The sequence below is a fragment of the Euprymna scolopes genome, chromosome 7 (genome assembly GCF_053919585.1).
Source record: "Euprymna scolopes isolate OS-2025 chromosome 7, ASM5391958v1, whole genome shotgun sequence".
Lineage (NCBI taxonomy): Eukaryota > Metazoa > Mollusca > Cephalopoda > Sepiida > Sepiolidae > Euprymna > Euprymna scolopes.
The window spans coordinates 112,852,122-112,874,980 of NC_136488.1; the positions used below are offsets into that span (position 1 = coordinate 112,852,122).

The window sequence follows — 22,859 nt, forward strand, 5'->3', positions numbered from 1 at the left end:
CAGTCCTTCAGCATTGACAAATCTGACAAGAAAGTGCTAAAAGCTATTAAATTTCAATAAGTTAGTGGACTGAGTGAAAGTTTTATCACCTCTATGCCAGACAAGCTTTGGTGACAAGTTCCTTTGAAGTCTCTGTTTGTTTACTGGGTGAGGCTGCTGCCTGCTTACTGCCTAGGGGGATGGGTAAAGATAAAAAGCAATAAAAGATTAGAAAAAAACAATATTATTGAAACCACTTTCCCAGTTGTCTTGTGTAGAATCAAGAATGAGCTTACCTCCCCTCTCCACCATTATGGACCAGCCTACAATTAGTCAGGCATGGTGGGTTATTCCATTTAGAGGCACCTGATTGGCTAAACATGCCTGGAGAGGCAGGTGCCTCTCTACAAATGCCAGCTGTTCTGGCATTCATGGTTTTTGGTTCCAGACTTCTGCCAGAGAACTCCACTTCCCCATTGGATCAGCTAGTTCACCCTAGCAATATTCTACATCTTGGAACAGATAAAGAGGCATAAAATCAAGATTGAAATTTTGCTAGGCACCATATACATGTGAGTTATATTTTCATGTAAATGTTGAATTTAAGTAGATATTTTACTATATAAAACTACTACTAATTATTATTATTATTATTACTATTATCATCTTTTTTTAAAATAAGTCTTCAGTAATATTCTCCTAAACAAAAGTGTTATTCTACATTTTTTTGGTACTCCTTGAGCATTGAGTTCAACGGTGACCCGACTTATTTGTTTATTTGTCACTCCTTTATAAAGGCTAAAGCATGCTCTGATAACATTCTTTCTATTTATTTACTTATATTGGCTTGACTTTTTGAATGAATATTAAAAAGAAAATTAACCATTTATTGATAATTTCATAATTTTACATACAAACAGAATTTGGCACTACAATGTACATGGCGAGACAAGCAAAAAAACTTGTGAATGAGGAAGGAATTTTAGCGTTGCTAAATACACGAAAAACTAGATTTCCACAAGAGATAAGTAATAAGGTAAAGCAGTTTTATAAAAGTGAAGAGGTCAGTAGAGTAATGCCTGGGAAAAATGATTACAAGACTGTTTTAAAGGATGGGAAACGGGTTCAGGAACAAAAATATCTCGTTCTCTGTAATTTGAAAGAGGCATTTGAATCATTCAAATAAAATAAAATAAGCTTCTCTAAATTCGCTGAGCTTAGACCGAAAGAATGTGTGCTTGCAGGTGGTGCTGGGACCCATACTGTCTGCATTTGCACAGTTCATCAGAATATGAAGTTGATGATTGCAGGATCTCATCTTACTAAACTGACTGAAGGAGAAAGTTATCATTTGACAGATTACCACCAATGCATACTTGCTGTTACATGCAATGAAGCATCGACAAATTGTTACTTGGGTGACTGCTCAACTTGCAACAAACTGATGGATGATTTTGTTTTATATATTGAAATTTTTCACAAAAATTCAGTTGATGATTTTGTATATGAACAGTGGTTATCAACTGATAGAACCATTCTACAAACTCTATCACAATCCACAGACGAATTCATTGAAACTTTCCATGCGGGCCTTCAAACATTAAAGAAGCATAATTTCATTGCCAAAGCACAATCAAAATTTTTTTCTGATAGTAAAGGTTCTTTGAGGGTTGGCGAAGTCTTAGCAATAGCAGATTTTTCAGAGAATTATTTATTTGTTTTGCAAGATGCGGCTCAAGGATTCCATTGGAATAATGATCAAGCTACATTGCATCCATTCATCTGCTACTATCGAAATGGAATTGACCTTGAGCATATTAATTTTGTAATAATATCTGATTGTCTCAAGCATGATACAGTAGCTGTCCATTTGTTTCAAAGAAAGTGTATAGAACAATTAAAAGAAATTCTTGATTTTGATCTCCAAAAAATGATATATTTCTCTGATGGGGCTGTTACACACTACAAAAATTTTAAAAACTTTATAAATCTGTGTCATCATAAATCTGTATATATGTATATATATGTATATGTATATATATATGTATATATATATATATATATATATATATACTAGAGTTCTCAAAGCTCAAATCGTTGAACTTTTACCCCTTAATCGCCAAATTTCTGGCTAAAAACCGATCACATAGATTTTTCCAAATCTCAGTACCCTGTATAATTTCGAGTCTGTAGACTAAAAATTGACAGTTATTTCGTAGGGAAATGTACACAGACACACACACACACACTTTCACTTTTATAGATATATAGATTTAAAATTTGAGTCTGACAGAATGACAAAGTGATATTGCAAACCGATATATTAAACAAACGAACTTCAAAGAGACAAATGAACACATAAGTAAAAAAAATTGGTATTAGAAAACATTTCTTGATTATTCCACGTTTTTTTTTTTTACAGACCTGACGACTGAGGTTCGCTCTTAATAAAAATTGTTTTTTTATAGTCTTAACTTTAACTTCCTTTTTTATAAAAAACTAAAAAAAATCAAGAAGGAAAATAAATTTAATTTTATTCTTTTTTCATTAATTTCTTTCTGTGCAAAGCAATTCTTTCAAACTTAATCTGTTTCCAAAATGTTTTTATTTTATTCCCCTCCCCCTTCATTCATTTTCCTCCGCATCCTGGCAAGTATTAAAATAAACCATTTATAATATTTATTTATGGATTTATTTACTTATCATTTCTTTTGTATCGGTAAATGAATTCCATGCACCCACCATGTTTAAGTTTGGGAGTAAAAAATGTACAATGAACAGGATAGGGAAAATAATGTATATAAATACGCAATCATAGGTCATTATAAACATCATATATATTTTTACAGACAGCGTTACAAAACTTCCAAATTGGATTGAAATAAAGAACACGATGATTTATACTGAAACTCATCTAATATTAATAATAAAAAAATAATTTAAAAAAACACAAGTTGTTTGTTTAAGTATTATAAGCAATTGAATATTTCGTTGTATTATAGATTTTAAAGATTAGAATGCGTTCTTTAATTACTTATAAATTACATTTTAAAAAGTGAAGGAACACGATTTGATTTGTAGTAAACTTGAAGTTTATTTAATATAATTAAATGAAAATTATGCATGTAAGAATATGAATATTTGAAGCAGAACACAAGCAAAACATTTGATATGAGTTAAGACAATAAACAAATATTAAAATTAAACTATTTTTTTTAAATCAAAATGAATATTTTTTAATCAAAATGAACCACAATATTTTTAAATACAAATGAACCACAATATTTTTTCAAAATCAAAAACAATATTTTTAATGGGTTTGTATTACTGTACACATAGATTCGAAAAAGTTGCCAAAAACAAATATATAACAAATAAATGTTATCAAAGGCAAGATAAATTACTTTTCTACCAAACTGGATATATTTTTCGTATTTTTATTCAATGTAACATGTTTATTCAGCTCGAAAACTATACAGTGTTTACCGATGTATTGGAAAATTCAAGATGGCGTCTGAGTCCCTCTTTAACACGGTAAGTTTGGGAAAAGGTGTTATAAATAAAAAACTGAATAAAATACTGTTAAAAACTTGCTCAATATATGTTACCTTGACATATATTCGGCGGGTTTTTAATAGTATTTTTTCTAGTTTTTTATTTATAACACCTTTTCCCATACTTACCGTGTTTTGCATTTGTCACTTAGATACATTTTCATGATTTTTTTTTTACAAAAGTCACCATTTATCAAGGCCCGGAGGCCACTCAAGGATAAAGGTTAATGAGTGTACAGTGGTCAAGAGGAACATGTTAGTCATCGTTAGTAGTGAAAATTTGGTTAGTTGGATTACTTAAGGGGATGGCTCATCAAGAATTTGTTCACGTTGGACTTTAAGACAACCATATTGTAGTTAGTTGGAAAGCAGGAAAACGGAACCGTTCCACAGGCATATAGTTCTAAAAAAGGAGCTTTGTTCATGGAATCTACGTTTAGGTTTAAGCACAGAAAAGAGTGGAGCAAATTATTGATAGGGATTTCAGCTAAAATACATGAGAAATGTCAAAAAACGCCTTGTTTTTAATTAAAATTTATTTCTAAATACACAATGTTCAGTTTTGCAGTAAAACGGGGATGCCAAGGTAAAACAAAGCTCAAAATTTTATTTAATACTTTGAAATACTTTTCTAAATAATTATACAGGCTTGAAATCATTCATTTATGCTGTGACCACATGTGATTAATGCTATTGCAAAAAACAAACACAAATAGAACAAATTTCCGATTTATTAATATGATTGCTCTACTCAGTGAAGCGCATCCCATATTGTTAAATCATTCGTTTCTATTCCTCCTGGATAATGCTGGAAGATGGGTCCTGCTAGTAACCTGGTGGTGAAAAGTTGTTTACAGCTTATCGGATTAAAAACTATTTTGCATAAAAAAACTCCCAAAATGGTGGATATATCATATAACAGACCAAGTAAATGTGACAACTTGTATATGTTCTCAATTTGAATTGAAATAAATTCCATTCTATTTAGAATGTTAACTATTTGATTTATTTGAATGTATAACAATATCTAGAAGCAATTCATTTAAAATTAAACTTCAAAGTAATTCACAAAATTTCAATATTTCTTGAGACAATTATATTTATTTTTCATATTTATTCCTTCATTAAATCATGTTTGTAAAAATGTTAATATCTTGTTACAAGACAGTGAAACGGCAATGGATGAAGCAAAAATGCAAGTACAGTTAGCCAATACCGGATAGGTACACCTAGCATTGATGGCCATTGAATGCTGGAAAGGTGTTTTAGTTTTGTAAATTGTTAAAACAGGATTTATGCCTTTTTCAAGTTTTATATTCAACATATTTGATAGGAAGGCAATGCTAAATAAAAATATTAGCCTAACTGCGAACATGACTGTCCATCAAATTTGTTAGAATGAAATCTACTCTTTTTCTTTTCAGTTCTAAATAAGGGAGATATGATCAGCTCTGGTATGATGTCAACCTTACTCAGAACAATGGGACGATCATTGCATTCATCCGATCATTCATCACCCAACAACCTGGTGTCCAATACACATGGACTTGTGGGCAGTGGAGGCCAGAATTCAAAGTCCATGGGTGGGGCAGTCACTAATAACAATGATACCAATGCCAGCAATGATACCAACAATAATACTCAGGTTACTGGCAACACGATGTCTAACCAGGGTCACTCCTCAACAAAATCAGTTGGATTTGCTGGGGAATCAGCGACTGGTGTTGGGACAAGTAGAAATACTAATGAAGCAGGTGTTACTGCTGCTATTGGCATGACTACCCCAACTGCTGTCTCTTCATCCACCCAGTCAAATACATCTGATTCTTCACAACAAAATTTGGCAAACACAAAAGAGAAGACTCCAATGTGTCTTATTAATGAGTTAGCTCGTTTCAATAAGGTAAGTGAATTTTGTTTCAGTCTTGTAAAGTATTTTTATTACAATTTATCTACAAGTGCTGCGAAGTAGATAAAGAAATTGTCTTAATGAAGTAACAAAATACCTTTTTGAATTCTATTAATTTAGTACATAGTTTTATGTATTTTAGTTCCATTTATCTAGTCAAGCGGCTGAGAATTACCATTGTTTCAACAAAATCATGTGGTCAGAAAAAAATTATTTTATAACATAAGTGAATTGGTTACATTGTTAAGAACGGTATAGCCAGTCTGAGGAGGGAGACTTATAACTAATACTGGCCTGAGAGATTGGTTCACAGGATAAATAAAGGGACCTTTGAATAGATATTTACTGTATGTGTGGTTTTCTCATTCACACCTTAGTCATTATCTAGCTGCGAAAATTGCAGACCAGCCAAGATAGACTTGATTCAACACATGGAGTCCAGATAAAGCCTTTAGATGTTCATAGAAGTATCTAACAATTTCTACATAACTTTGGTGCTTATTGTTCATTTCTATTCGTTTTTTTTTTTTTTTTTTCTTTTACTATGTTTCTCTATTACTTTATTTGCATACCATTTAATTTCTTCTTTCATCATCTTATATTACTGGGGATTTGCCTTGAACATTCTTGGACAAAGTGTCTTTACACATAAAAACTTGAGACCAATTTTTTAAAACTGATTTTCATATCATCACAAAAAATGGAACTGATTCTCCAAAACCAATTTTAATGATTGTAGGTTTTTCTTTCTGTGAAGCATTTCTCTATTAAAAACCTAATCCGTCAACATTTAGTTGAGTGCTGTTTTATTGAAATCGCATATTCTCACCTTTCTAATATGAGACCATTGCATTTTTTTTTTTTTTTTTTTTAAGGAAAAGTTGATTTTCTTAATTGGCTTAATTTTTTATCTATTTCTTCTTCTCTTTTGCTGTTTTCTCTCTCTTTTCTTAAAATATAAGAGATTATGCTATTCTTCAAAATACAATGTCTGTAGGGAGAAATAGAAGACTTGTTTTATCAAGGAATCCTCTTCCACCCCCACCCCTCACCGCACACACACATACATGCACTTGGAGTTTTTCTCTTGCAAACAAACTTTTTTTGTTTTTCTTCAAAAGAAAGTTTGAACATTTTTTATATGCAAAAACTAACGTTAATTTTTTTTTTTTATATGCAAAAACTAATGTTAACAAAATTTACATGTTATTGGTTATTCATCAGATCTGATGATACCAGATCAGACTGTCTATTGGCTTCCTGAGACAAAATGCACCTACATCAATTTTCTGTTTTTGTTTTCTATTCTATTCTCTTTTGTAAAATTTAATTATGTTCTACAAAAACAAAAACAACAACCCTCTCCTTTCCTTTTCCTTCCCTACTTACCAACCCCGTCGTCCCTCCCGCTTTTTTTTTCTGCCCTGTTGGTAGGGCACTAGAATAATCCGACTGCCCCCCTGCAGAGGGTAAAAATCCCTCAATGGGGCAACCAGTTAGCCGTGAGTTGCTACCCGTAATGCCTTAGGACGTGATCCTGGTGATTGAGCTAACCTAGACCTGGGTGCATAAAAGTCTAGGCATTGCAACACATTACTTCGGCCCTTACTTCGGCTAGACGGGCGGTCGGAGAGGCCCAATCGGACCAATCGGCCGATCACGCCTCAAAGTACCAACTACCACAACAAAGAACGAAACTTGAAGGTACAAAAAATAGGCAAACCAAGTAAGTGCTAGAAGATGGTGGAAAAGGTCAATCAATTGGAAAGACCAGAACTCAACACTCCATCTGAGCAAATGTATTTTTGAGGACATATTGAACAGAAAATATAGTGCTTAAGAACTCCTTACCAAAAGAGTATATCCTCCACGTAGCCCCGACATGGTCAAGGCGAATGGGTTTCCCCCTTACTGTGCCCCAATTTTGAACAACGAGGTGGGTAGGGAGCGTGGTTGATGAAAAATAAATCCCAAAATCCATGGCTGATAAAAACAAATGCATCCCCCTCAAAACCCTTAAAAGAAATCATTCCTCTGACTTTGATCTCTCAAGATCAGATGAAGAACAAAAATTAAAAACTAGAAAAACCGTTCCAACTATAGACGAAGGAAACTTCCCACGATTCTTGGTTATTGAATTAATTGAAAATAAAAAAATTGGAAATTTATCACATTTCCTAATAGAAAAGACATTATCCACAAAAAGTAAACCAAAAATGATCAGACTAGTTGAGATAACTAATCTTAGAGATGCTCAATCTCTACTCAAAATGAAGAACTTCCATGAGTACAAGTCTTTCCCCATAAAACACTAAACACTTCGAAAGGAGTAATTCGAAGTTATGAACTATCGCTAGCAACTGAAGACAAAATAAAAACCGAATTAGAAAAACAAGGAGTAATCAACCACATCCGCATAAACATAAAAAGAAACAATAAAATAATAACCACCAACACATATTAACGTTTAACAAAGCAACAATACCTAAGGAAATAAAAATTGGCTACTTAAATGTAAAAGTAGACCAATATATCCCAGCCCCATTAAGATGTTTCCATTGCCAAAAATATGGACATCATAAAGAAGCCTGTAAAGGAATAAAAATATGTGGAAAATGTGGCAACAAAGAGCCTGACCACACTGAAGAAAAATGCATAAATGAGGTGAAATGCGCAAACTGCAAAAAGATCATCCAGTCTTCTCTAAAATATGCAAAACATATAAAAAAGAAAGAGAAATTATAGAAGTAAAGTACAAAAAAAACACAACCTTTCCAGAAGTCAGAAAAATAGTTGAGACGTACATGAAAGACAACACATATGCTGAGACAACAAAAAAGACAACTAAACCATACCAACATAATGAAATACATGATCAATATAGGGAACTGATGAACAAACTGATTACATTAAACATTAAAGAATGGCCAGAATTTCAAAATAGCCTAAAAGAAAAATACTCAAATCTGGGGAAACAAAATAGAAATAACAAATCCAAACAAAGAAAATAATATTCCATCCACAACAGAACCATTAAAACAATTATCACAGAAACCAAGAAAACAACCACCAGAAATTAATAAAAACATAAGCAATGATAAAACAGCAAATAAAGAACGTTCCAGAAAAGAAGAAAACCAAACAATAGACACTCAAAATAGATTCCAAATTCTAGAAAAAATGGAAACCGAAAACACCCTAAATAAAAAAAAAAAGAAACCAAGCACAAGTAATCAAGAGGGGAAAAAAATGAACAAGAAGCCAAAACAGTAACATCTCAAGCAAGATCCAGATCGACGTCCAGATCCAAACAAAAAAAAAGAAAAAAACCAGCAAAACACTTCACCAAAGACACAAACACTGACAAAAAATAAACTCTCTACTTCTAAAGAGATGGAAATAGAGGGAAACTAAACATCCTCATGGATAGAAATGAAGCACAACAAATTATCCAATGGAATTGTCGTCGAATAAGATCTAACTATAATGAACTTCTTATACTTATCTAACTCTTCAACCCAACCATTGTCTGCTTACAAGAAACCTTCCTACAAAACAATAACCATTTCAAAACACCAAACTATGAACAATACAACTATTTCCATAACACAGGCCTTCGTGCTAATGGAGGCACCTCAATTCTTGTAAGGAATAACATACCTCAAAGCAATTTCTCTGTCAAAGCAAATCTCCAAGCAATTACAACTCAAGTCACATTACACAAAACAATCACAATCTGCTCAATATACCTCTCTCCTCATGAACCAATAAATGAAAATGAACTAGAAAATTTAATAAAACAACTACCTTAACCATTCATTCTTCTAGGAGACTTTAACTGCCACAGTACGTTATGGGGATGCGAAGTCACAAACTCAAAAGGAAACAAAATTGAACAATTAACAAAAATAACTTGTGCCTTCTCAATCAAAAAAATCCCACATACTTAAATCCAACATACGGATCAACTAGTGCCATTGATCTTACCATGTGTGATCCATCAAGCTTCTTGGATTATACATGGAGCACTTACGAAGAACCCTGTGGAAGTGATGATCACTTCCCTATTATAATCAATTACAGTAACTCCATCTAAAAACCACATACCCAGGTGGAACACAAACAAAGCCAACTGGGCCGAATTTAAAGAACTTTGTTCACTAAAACTAACAGAACATCAAATCCAAACAATAGAAGAATTCACGGAAGTACTAATAACAATAGCCAAAAAATGCATACCCAAAAATTCTCCTCCTAAAAAAAAAAAAAACAAACAAACCATGGTTCAATCCAGAATGTAAAACGGCCATATTAGACAGAGAAAGGCAGCCTTAAGAAGATTTAAAAAACAACCCACAACGAACAACTTAATAGAATACAAACACCAAAGAGCTAAAACTCGAAAAACAATTAAAGAATGCAAAAGATCCTGCTGGCAACAATTTGTCAACAAAATCAACATCACCACTAAACCCAAAACTGTCTGGGAAATGATTAGGAAAATAACTGAAAAATATAATCCGAATCCAATCAAACACCTTCTCGCAAATAAACAGAAAATAACTGATAAAAAAGATATTGCTAACACACTAGCTAAAACCTTTGCCGGAAACTCATCAAAACACTACAACAGACAATTCCAAATACTTAAGAAACATGAAGAAAAGTACAAAATGAACTTTAACTCCAAAAACCAAGAGCCTTACAATGAAATCTTCTCACTCAATGAACTAGAAACCACCATAGAAAAATCTCATAACTCAGCTGTAGGACCAGATGAAGTGCACTACAGCTTCCTTAAAGAAATTCCACTCGAATCATTAAAACTCCTTCTCAAAATTTATAATAAAATATGGGAAACAAAAGATTTTCCAACTTCATGGAAAAATGCAACAATAATCCCAATACCCAAACTGGGAAAAGATACATCAAACCCAGAAAACTACGGACAAATAGCTCTCACAAGCTGCCTATGCAGAATGTTCGAAAGAATGATTAACTACCGTCTTATATCGTATCTAGATGACAACAAAATAATTTCTGAAATCCAGTGTGGATGCCAAAAAAATCGAGGATGTATAGACCACATCACTAACCTTGAAAATTATATCAGAGAAGCTTTTATCAATAAGGAACACGTAACATCTGGGGGGGGGGGTCGATCTTGAGAAAGCATATGAAACTACCTGGAAACACGGTATCATAAAAGATCTCCACAACATCGGACTAAGAGGCAGATTACCTGAATTCATAAAAAACTTCCTAACAGACAGATCTTTCCAAGTTCGCATAGACTCAACTTTATCAGACCCACAAAATCAAGAAGGAGTGCCCCAAGGCAGCATATTATCAACAACTATCTTTAACATAAAAATCAATAACCTTATAAAAGAACTCTCTCCTGATATGCATAGCTCCTTATATGTAGATGACTGCTCAATCAGCTATAGATCTAAATACACTCACACTATTGAAAAAAAACTACAACATAACATAAATAAAATTAATAAATGGGCAACTAAAAATGGTTTCAAATTCTCCAAAACTAAAACAAAATGCATCCATTTCTGTAACCAACGCAAACTCCACCCTGACCCAACTTTACAGATTGAAGGTGAAAAAATTCCATTCGTAAATGAACACAAGCACCTGGGAATCATTTTTGACAAAAAACTAAATTTCATTCCACACATCAATCACATCAAAACCAAATGTAATAAAGCATTACAACTCCTACGAGTCATCGCCCATACAGACTGGGGAGCTGACAAGAACACACTACTCAAACTATATAGAGCATTAATTAGATCAAAAATAGATTATGGTAGCTTCATATATCAATCCACCAGAAAGTTGTATCTAAAAACCCTCAACATAATATGCTACTCCAGACTAAGACTAGCACTAGGAGCATTTCCAACCTCCCCTGTAGAAAGTTTGTATGCAGAAGCACATGAAACTCCAATGCTTAGAAATCAAATCCTTGGTCTAAAGTACTACACAAACCCAGAACACAATAGCACTTTAAATCCAAACCGTAAACATCTTTTCGACCAAAAAGAAAATGCAATCAAAACCTTTGGACTTATAATAAAATCGATTTTCAAAGAAGCAAGTCTACCCATAACCAAAATTCACGAAACTGTCCTACTCAAAACCCCTCTCTGGAAAATCGTATCCCCTAACATCGACCTAAGTTTAAGTAAATATGAAAAGAAACCTACTCCTCCAATAACTTATGATAATCTCGATAAAATCAAAGAAAAGTATGCAGACCGCACACACATCTATAAAAATGGGTCTAAACAAAATAACGCAACAGCCAGTGCAGCAATACTCAATAAATCAATCAAAAAACAATCAAACCTCCCAAAAGAAACCTCAATCTTCAGTGCTGAAATACATGCTCTAATCCTAGCTCTCACACTCGCCTCTAATAACAAAAAAAACAAATTTATAATCCTTTCAGACTCCCAATCTACTCTAAAAGCGATTAAAAATAAAAAGATGGACAACCCCCTAATCGCAAAATTACTCCAAAATATTAGTGGTTGGCAAAGTTTCATGTAATTATTAAAGAAAATGAGCTTTGTCTTGGCAGCGTTGAACGTTACCATCCATTTTTGACTCTATTCCACTACAGACTGAAGGTCTACTTCTAGGGTTTCTGCCATTATCTTAGATATGTGCTCATTAGTTTTCCCCACATGCCTGCTATAGAGCGTGGTGTTGTCATCAAATATACCCATCTCAGAGACAATTTTATCAGCTAAGTCATTTATGAATATAAAGGACCAAGGATCGATCCCTGAGGTACACCCACATATCATATTGTTTGGACGTACACCCATTGAGGACAACCTGGATTCTTCTCTCATTTAAGGATTTAATTATGTTAAATATTCGTCAAGTAATACTATAGGATTTTATTTTCATAATACTGTCATGCCATCCTCTGTCAAAATCCTTAGATATATCTAGGGCTACTGCCCTCCCTTCCTCTGCCTTATTCAGTGCTTGGTATATACGTTCAGATTACAGTTAGAATATCTGAAGTAGAATGGGCTTGTCTAAATTTATACTGAGTGTCGGTGTTAAGCAGCTGTAAAGTGGTGAACTAGAGCTTGATTAATTATGGACTCAAATATTTTGGTGAAAGAAGGCTAATTGGGTGAGAATTTAATGGGTCAGTTCTTCCGCCAGAGTTTTCGTAAACTGGTACCACAGAAGCAGTTTTTCAGCAGTCAGGAAAGCAAGATTCGTTAAGAGTTTATAGAGAACTGGAACAACCTCAGTGGTGCATTTTTTTAATAGCACAGCCGAGATGAGATCAGGTCCACATGCTTTTGAGGTGTCTAGGATTTTATGATATCATGTACTTGAGAAGAGGTGTTGTGTGATTTCTGTCCATCGAGGAAAATCAGGGAGGGAATGGTTTGCTGGGTCCAAGGTAGAGTTTGAGGCAAACTGATGAGCAAGCATGTTAGCTTTCTCAGATGCTGTGCAAACATCAATATTGTTGGATAGTGGGAGTATTGTTGATTGTCCATTATTTACTACACTATTATAGATTTTCCAAAAATCATGAGTTCCTAATTTCTGCACTTCAGTGCATTTCCTGGTGGTTTCAGTATATTAGCTTGTAACTGTCGCTACTTCTTTTTTGCAATTACTTCTAACTTCTATAAACTTTTGTCTGTTTGTACAGGACTTTTGCCGGATAAATCTATGGTATGCATGTTGCCTCTGAGCAATGGCAGCTGCACAAGTAGAAGTAAACTATTGGTGAGAGTGGGGTTTGCTATAGAACTTCCGTGTAAGAACATGTGCTTCAATTGCTGCTTTGAACCACTCCGTAGTCTCATTTACGCACTGTTTTGCAGGAAGAGAAAAGATATTTCTCCATGGGACGTCTCTGATGTGATCTCTATTGACATTCCATTCAGTCTTATTGTAGTACTTTAGCGTTTGAAGCAATGGCTCTTCAACTTGGGGTCAAGAGTTTAGAGTGATGTCTATCATTATCACAGCATGATCAGCATTCCCGAGTGGGTAATGAGTATTTGTTACACAATCCTCAGGAACTGTTGTCGGAAATTTATCCAGAAGCGAGCCTTGTTGGTCCTAACAATCTGGGAGACAGGTTGGGAATGTTACTGTCTGTGTTAAGGAATGGGATATAGAAAAATTATGGATGATGCTACCAGCTGTGTTAGCGTAGTTAGAAAAGCCAAGCAATTTCTGTGGTGGGCGTTAAAGTCACCAAATACATGTATTTGGGTGCTAGTGTTAAGGGAGAGTGCTACAACTATGCCGGCTTAGACATGTTGATTATAGTACAGTCATGGGTCGATGGAGAGTGATAAAGAAAATACAGGTAGCTAACATTGTGTTGTAAAGTTTGTTTAAAGCATGTGAAAGCCTGGTCACCTGACTCTAGTTTAGATTCCCTAGACATAGGGAGGGTTACGAATCTAGACTCCAAGTCCGTGCATGTGTCTGTCAGTTTTACGACAAAGTGGAAGATAACCAGACATGTTAAAGTGGTTAGATGGGATGGAGGAGTGCAAGTTAGTTTCACATGGTGCTAAGATATCTGCGGAGTTTGCTAGGAGAAACGATTCAACATCATCTAAGTTAGCTCTAAGTCCACGGATGTTTGTAAATGTAAGCCTCAAGGGAGGCGGGGAATTCTTTAAGTGTATGTCTGGTTTGAACGTTTTTTTGGATTGAGGTGTTATTTTATTTTGTAGTTTCAGATCTAGGAAAAAATGGATGTGCATAGCCACCACCATGCAACACGCGTAGATCATCAGCCGGTTCCTCATCTACAGGAATGTGGCCTCGGGAATGCTCACCAGAGATGAGTGCATGACCCCTTTCCATGTGCGACATTGCACTACAAACATCCTGACCTTATACAACTGATGATAGAGCAGCCGCTCTAAGCACCACCAAAGAGTTAGGGCTCCTGTACTCTAATTGGGAAACAGCAAACTACAACTGTCAAAACAGTATCCTCAAACCTGTCCGACAGCAGTCCAATCATGTTAGCATATATGGTGAACAAGGACTCTGAAGATGCCCAGCTATAGGGGGAGGGAATGAGGCAAATGTGGGGGATGGCATTCATTGCCCTAGTCAGGAAACAATGCTAAGCACTGGATGTCTCTAATGAGTCCCTGCGGCCGCACCTCTGTTCCTGGCTAATAGGCAGGGCGATAAGCAGAGCCTATCTACTCCTTAGGCAGTTTAGGTTTGCAAACCGGTGATTTGATCAAGTCACCAGCTCTAGGGAGGTTGTCGTCAAGGACTGAGAAGGCCTCCCTCCCCCATTTGGTGCCAAGATGTATGAGGTCAGTGGCACAGGTTTACAAATCGGTGTTTTCCTTCTAGATGGATGACCTGACCAGATCTACAAGTCCATCAGCGCCAAAAGGGTTTTCCCTGCGCCTGGTTTCAAAACCAGGTACTTCTATGCCTCTGAAGTGATAGTTTGGATTAATAATTAATATCGAAGATTTAGTATCTGCTTTGAAGTTACACTCCTTAGAATAGGATTAATATTGGAAGATGTGGTTACGTTTTTAAAGGAGGTATCTATGAGTATGGGATGTAGATTTAATGGTAATATCTACTAGGGTTAAGAAAAGATCAAATATGGTTTGTGGATTAATGACTAATTGGAAATTATAGTATAAGGGTTAGGGTGCGTTTTGAAATGTACTTTAAGTGTTAGTTTTCATGTAAAGATAATCACCGGTACTTTATCCTATCTAAGTGAAAGAAAGATATAATTGTTAGTTAATATAGATCACTTATAATCTGAGCAGAAACTGTGGCTAATAGTTATCTATTTTATAGATATTCTATAGAGTATAAATATAGGTTAAGCTAATGCATCCTTTAGCAATAGAAATCTATAGATGTTTAGTATTTACTGATTTTTAAAGAGTTGGCCTACTAAAGTTTAGGACCAGAAGTTAAACCCCCTCCCAAGGTACATGCAATATGTGATTTTATATCAGCTTGGGGAGAAGAGCAGTTGATTTTTTTGTCCAGTTGGAATAGGAGAGATGATATACTTACAAGAATACAGCATTTATATACAGTAGCGTCCAAAACTAAGATACAAAATTTTAAAATCGAATATTTGTTAGAAATAACAACTGAAAAGCTGAAATTTTGACAATTGGTAGTCGTTATCATCCATAATAACATACTAAAATTTGAATCATTTACAAAGGATAGAAAAAGAATTAACAATTATTTATTTATTTTCAAAATAGGAACGTCTAAAAGTAAGGGACAAAATTGAGAAAAAACAAATATTAGGTTTTAAAATGCTGTCCCTTAGTTTTGGACGCTACTGTACAATATAGATATACAGGAATTTGGGGAGGATTTTGGAGTATAAGGATTTTTAATGTTTATCATGCAAAGCAGACAGGCAGGTGTCTTGGAGGCAAGTATTATTACTTCAAAGTAAACATTTAGAAATAACTGATTTTAGTAACATACATCAATAACAATATACATGTGGCCAGTATAGGCCTTATATTTAGTCATAGAATGATAAATTATGATTTCCAAAAACAGGGAAGCAGTATAAGTAAATAAAAGCAGGAAAACAGGTTTGATGAATTAGCAATAACTTAATTGCTTCATAAGCAATGGTTTGCACAATTTAGCAGTTTTTGTATGGTTTTGCTTTTATTTTTGGAGATATATTCTGTACTATACTGTAATGCTTCTACTTCAAGATATTTTGGTCTGTCGGATCACTTCAAATCTCACCAGCTGTTTTTGTTTTGGTTGTGCCATCACACAGGATCAATAAAAATTCTGTCTTTGAGTAGGATCACTGTAGATTACATTGGATAACAATCGGATTGTAATCTGATAGTTATCCAGTTCCTGAATCTACTAGAATTTGGCAATTGGATTAGTCCAGGATCGATCCGGAATTACAATCTTATCCACCCCAGCCAAAAAACGGGCATAAATCAATAAGAAGCAACCCATGGAACTATAACCCTTTATAGCTTTTCTTTCCTTTTTTTTTTTACATAAGAGTCACCACTTACCAAGGCCCGGAGGCGTGGCCTTCGTTATAAAGATGGCCGGCCAGCTGAAAAAAATGACGTCATCGCCAAGGTCCCAACAAGCAAGATATGTGGAACTCTTAGACTGTCAATAATGAACAGTAATGTTTACAGGCAGCGTTACAAAACTTCAAAATTGGATTAAAATAAAGAAATAAAGAAAGAACACGATGATTTATACTGAAACTCATCTAATATTAATAATAAAAAAATAATTAAAAAAAACACAAGTTGTTTAAGTATTATAAGCAATTGAATATTTCGTTGTATTATAGATTTTAAAGATTAGAATGCGTTCTTTAATTACTTATAAATTACATTTTAAAAAGTGAAGGAACACGATTTGATTTGTAGTAAACTTGAAGTTTATTTAATATAATTAAATGAAAATTATGCATGTAAGAATATGAATATTTGAAGCAGAACACAAGCAAAACATTTGATATGAGTTAAGACAATAAACAAATATTAAAATTAAACTATTTTTTTTAATCAAAATGAACAATATTTTTTTTTAATCAAAATGAATATTTTTAAATCAAAATGAATATTTTTTAATCAAAATGAACCACAATATTTTTAAATACAAATGAACCACAATATTTTTTCAAAATCAAAAACAATATTTTTAATAAATTCATGAAATATTGCACAGTAAAAAAAATAATTAACCTAAAGAAAAAATCATGTTTCTTATTTAAGATTATTTCACCACATAACAAAAATAACATGCAAAATCATTTTTTTATATCCATATTTTCAGTTTGTTAAAATACGTGGGTTTGTATTACTGTACACATAGATTCGAAAAAGTTGTCAAAAAGCAAATATATAACAAATAAATGTTATCAAAGGCAAGATAAGTTACTTTTCTACCAAACTGGATATATTTTTCGTGTTTTTATTCAATGTAACATGTTTATTCAGCTCGAAAAGCATGCAGTGTTTACCGATGTATTGGAAAATTCAAAATGGCGCCCGACACTCTCTTTAACATGGTAAGTTTGGGAAAATGTGTTAGAAATAATGAACTAGACAAAATACTATTAAAAAAACACTGAATATATATAAACTTATGTCACGGTAACATATAATGAGCAAATTTCTAACAGTATGTTATCTAATTTATTATTTATAACATCTTTTCCTGAACTTACCGTGTTTAAGAGAGTGTCGGGCGCCATTTTGAATTTTCGAATACATCGGTAAACACTATGTTTTTCGAACTGAATAAACATGTTAGGGTTTGTATTACTGTACACATAGATTCGAAAAAGTTGTCAAAAAACAAATATATAACAAATAAATGTTATCAAAGGAAAGATAAGTTACTTTTCTACCAAACTGGATATATTTTTCGTGTTTTTATTCAATGTAACATGCTTATTCAGCTCGAAAAGCATACAGTGTTTACTGATGTATTGGAAAATTCAAAATGGCGCCCGACACTCTCTTAAACACGGTAAGTTCAGGAAAAGATGTTATAAATAATAAACTAGACAAAATACTGTTAGAAATTCGCTCATTATATGTTACCGTGACATAAGTTGATATATATTCGGTGTTTTTTTAATAGTATTTTGTCTAGTTCATTATTTCTAACACATTTTCCCAAACTTACCATGTTAAAGAGAGTGTCGGGCGCCATTTTGAATTTTCCAATACATCGGTAAACACTGCATGTTTTTCGAGCTGAATAAACATGTTACATTGAATAAAAACAAAAAAAATGTATCCAGTTAGGTAGAAAAGTAACTTATCTTACCTTTGATAATATTTATTTGTTATATATTTGTTTTTTGACAACTTTTTCAAATCTGTGTACAGTAATACAAACCCACATGTTACATTGAATAAAAACACGAAAAATATTTGGTAGAAAAGTAACTTATCTTGCCTTTGATAACATTTATTTGTTATATATTTGTTTTTTGACAACTTTTTCGAATCTATGTGTACAGTAATACAAACCCAATTACGTTAATGAAATGAATTGTAAGACCACGAGTGAACGCGCGTTTTTTTTTTTTTAGTTTAGTTTCATATATATATATATATATAGTGATGATCATATTTATTGGCACGGTAAAATAAAAGTTAAATTTTGTCTAATAAATTCTAAAAAAGGGATTAAATTAAAGAAAATAACAAAGTATATTATGTATTTTTAACTGGCCTTTCCGATGCAGCAATCGGATTTTAGAAAAAATAAATAACAAAGGAACAACAAACATAATTGCAAAAAACCCTTGTTCAAAATTATTGGCACGATTTATTTAATAATCAATTGTATAGCCTTTGGCCTTGATTACCTTCCTCAGTCGCTTTTCATAGTTTACAACCAAGTTGTTGCACTCTTCAGTAGTAATTTTAGCCCACTCTTCCTGACAATAATCCTCCAATTGAATAAGATTCTTAGGCTTCCTTTGCATTACCCTCAATTTTAATGTTCTCCATAAATTTTCAATTGGATTAAGGTCTGGGCTTTGTGATGGCCACTCCAAAACATTAATATGATTGTCCTCAAGCCATTTCTTAGTCAGTTTAGCCGAATGCTTTGGGTCATTATCTTGCATGAACCACCAACGACGACCAAGTGAGAGCTCTTTAGCAGAGTCTTTCAGGTTTTCATCCAATATTTTAACATAATCTTCCTTTTTTATGCTACCTGTGACCTTAACAAGTCGCCCTGGTCCAGAGGCAGCAAAGGATCCCCAAAACATCAAACTGCCTCCACCGTGCTTCACTGTGGGTATGGTGTTCTTAGGCAGGAAAGCTTCGCCAGATTTTCTGTAAATATAAGACACTTTATTATGGCCAAATAACTCTATTTTCGTTTCGTCAGTCCATAGAACACGTTTCCAGAATGCAACATCTTTATCAATATGACGTTTTGCAAAGGCTAGCCTTGCTTTCAGGTGCATAGGCTTCAATAAGGGAGTCTTTTTCGGACGACATGCTTTTAAACCAGCTCTCTTCAAAACTCTACCAACTGTATGTCGAGATACATTCACTCCAGAGGTGCTCTGTTCATCAACAATCTCCCCAACAGAGATCCTTGGGTTTTGTTTTACTTGTCGAACAATTTTCCGTTCATCTCTTGGGGAAAGAATCCTTTTTCTCCCTCTACCCTCTAAACTCATAACGTGGCCTTGCGATTTGAACTTGTTTATTATGGCTCTAACAGTGGATTTGGGAAGGTTTAGCTTCTTTGAAATCTTATCATAGCCCTCCCCATTGGTATGGCATGCTACAACAAGCTTCCTGACGTCTTCGCTGTGTTCCTTAGTTTTAACCATGGCGATTAAAAATTATAATTTAGTCACTTATAATAGTTTAAATAAATCGCTATCTAAAAATTATCTGAAAAAAATTATTCACTGAATTAGCGTTAAACAAGCATAATATGGCTATAAAAAAGTTCAGAAAGCACGTAAACCGGAAATTGATTGATATTATACTGATACTAAAAGAAAAACAAAGCCGTGCCAATAATTTTGAACAAGGGTTTTTTGCAATTATGTTTGTTGTTCCTTTGTTATTTATTTTTTCTAAAATCCGATTGCTGCATTGGAAAGGCCAGTTAAAAATACATAATATACTTTGTTATTTTCTTTAATTTAATCCCTTTTTTAGAATTTATTAGACAAAATTTAACTTTTATTTTACCGTGCCAATAAATATGATCATCACTGTATATATATATATATATATATATATATATATATATAAGTATTTTTAAATTTTCTTTCTAGCTTTAAAAAAAAGTTTTAAAATTTTATCAGCCGGCATAATTTATTTTTAAATATTGAAAAATTTCAGGAAAATTAATTTTTGCTAGATTTTTAAAACATGTGTGTCAACAGCTTAAAAAAATCGTCTCTTCAAAAGAACGTGTTTTAAAGAATCGATGTTGTCTCGCATTTTCATTAGTTTTGTATGCTGTAAAAATTTTTTTTTTTTAATATTAGCAATTTATTTGAAGCTTCTTCTTTTGAATGGTAAAAAATTTAGCATGATAATCTTGAAATAAATTATAGTTACATCGTTTTAAATACAGGGGGGAGGGAGCACGTTAAAACTTACTTTGCTGAATGGAGATGGTGTAAAATCTTCTTTTTTTTTTTTTTTTTTTTTTTTTACTACATTATAATTCTTTATCTTTCGGAAATGAAAATACTGTCACTTTTTGGTCCTTTACGATAATTTCCTCAGCAATTTGGAACGATGCACCGTGAAGGCATTTTAATAAAAAAAGAAATATTACACTGACTTCAAGACGTTACGAGTGACTACCGGTGTCAAGCAACTAAGGACTATCCGTGATGACGTCAGCAGATTAAATTATTTTTGCCCACCAGCCAGCTTGTCTTTTAAGACGGTCTTGCCGGAGGCCACTCAAGGATAAGGGTTAATGAGTGTACAGTAGTCAATGGGACAATATCGTAGTAATCGTTAGTAGTGGAAATTTGTAAAATTGGATTATTTAAGGAGAACGGCTCATCAAGAATTTGTTTAGGCTGGACTTGAATATGACCAAATTGTAGTCAGCTGGAAAGCAGGAAATTGGAACAGTTCCACAGGCATGCAGTTCTAAGAAAGAAGTTTTGTTCATGGAATCTGTTTAGGTTTAGGCACAGATAAAGAGTGGGGGAAATTATTGATAGTGTTTTCAGCTAGACAAGTGTTTTTTTGTGAAAGTTTGGTGAGGAGTGGGGGGGGCATTGATTAGAGCTCAGACGAGCATCTGCCATGAAAATAATGATAAAGCAGAGACAGGCTCGCAGTGTCTCCTCTGTGGGAAAGAGGTTGCAGAGAAGAAAAGGGCATCCCCCTCACTAGGCTACAAAGTCTGTCAAGGCAGGATAAAGTCTTTCTAGCAGCTCCTGCCCAGATGTAGCAACAGTACTCCATGTTTGGATGTATCTGGCTCTTATATAGATAGAGAATTGCATCAGCAGTGATATATTTACCATTTTTCCAGCGACCTTGGCAACAGATTTGATGTACGTGTTCAATCTCAGATCAGGAGTAAAGGTCAAGCCCAGAAGCTTATCAAAACATGTAGCCTCTCCAAGACGAGAGCCATTCATTTCAATTGATGCTAGATAGGGGATCGGTGTTGATGCTGTAAAGATAGAAGCTTGGTTTTAGATGCATTACAATTAACCAGCCACTTCTTTCTCCATTGCGCAACATGCTCCAGATCAGAGGAGAGAGAATCAGAGGACTTGGACATTTACAGCCTTTAATGTGCTGCCATAGATGATAGTGTCATCATCATAAATATCTACAAATGATCTTAAGATGTGATTTGGAAGATCATTGATGTAGATCAGAAAGAGAGTTGGGCCCAAGATGGGCCTCTGAGGGACTCCAGAATTAATACTGTGAGCTTCGGATTTCTACCCATCAACCTCTACTTTTATGAACCCATCAAAGAGAAATGATTTAATGATTAAGACGTTTTCAGCTATACCGTAGCTGGAGATCTTGTGAAGTAGGCCTTTATACCATACCCTTGCCCTAGAAAAGAAGGCTCCATCGAGATTCACTAATCCTATGAGATATAACCGTAAGCACATCTGCTGTAGATCTAGCAGAATGGAAACCATATTGCATGTTACTAAGAAGGTTGTTTTTGCTGAGGTGGTTTACTACTACTCCATTTAACATGGATTCTAGCAACTTATGATGCACAGGAGACTTATTGATCTGTAGTGAGAGGAAAATGCCCAATCACCTGAATTCTTAAATACAGGGCATACTGATGAGATTTTCCAAGGTGTTGAGAAGCAATTCTCCTTAAGACAATGCTTAAACAAGTAGGGGAACTTGTTCTGGTTGAAGTTTTTTCAGCACTATAATTGGAATGCCGTCAGGACCAGTTGCTTTACTGGAATCGAGGTATTTGATTAGCTTGACAACCTCACACACATATTTGTATGTTGTATATCGTGTGTTCTGATACAAGAGGAAATGCTGGGGATTGACAGCCTTGGTTGCATAAGGTATAATTAGTTGCAAAGTTCTTAGCAAAAAGTTTGGCTTTGTCTGATGCTGATGAGATTACCTCAGATCCATTGATGAGGGTTGGGATTAAGCACATACTTAGGATTCTGTTTGCTATTTGCCAAAACTGGTGGGAATCAAGCCACTGCTCAGCTACTTTGGACTTGATGAACTGAACATACAACTCTCTTGCATTCTTTATTACTTTTTTACATTTTATGTTGCTGGCAGTCCTAGAATCGACTTCAGTCTTAGCACACATTCCTGTTTTTTTTTATCCTCTTTCCATAAAGACAATAC

The 22,859-nt window shown here is 34.1% G+C and overlaps 1 protein-coding gene across 1 annotated transcript in view; it reads left to right on the forward strand.

Annotated features, from left to right (window-relative positions):
• LOC145280332 (double-stranded RNA-binding protein Staufen homolog) overlaps nucleotides 1-22,859 on the forward strand; it is a 263,575-nt gene that overhangs the window by 76,195 nt on the left and 164,521 nt on the right. Inside the window, exon 4 of the mRNA XM_080132102.1 lies at nucleotides 4,958-5,501. Within this exon, the coding sequence (XP_079988228.1) occupies nucleotides 4,958-5,501 (544 nt within the window). The remainder of the gene's footprint in view (nucleotides 1-4,957; nucleotides 5,502-22,859) is intronic.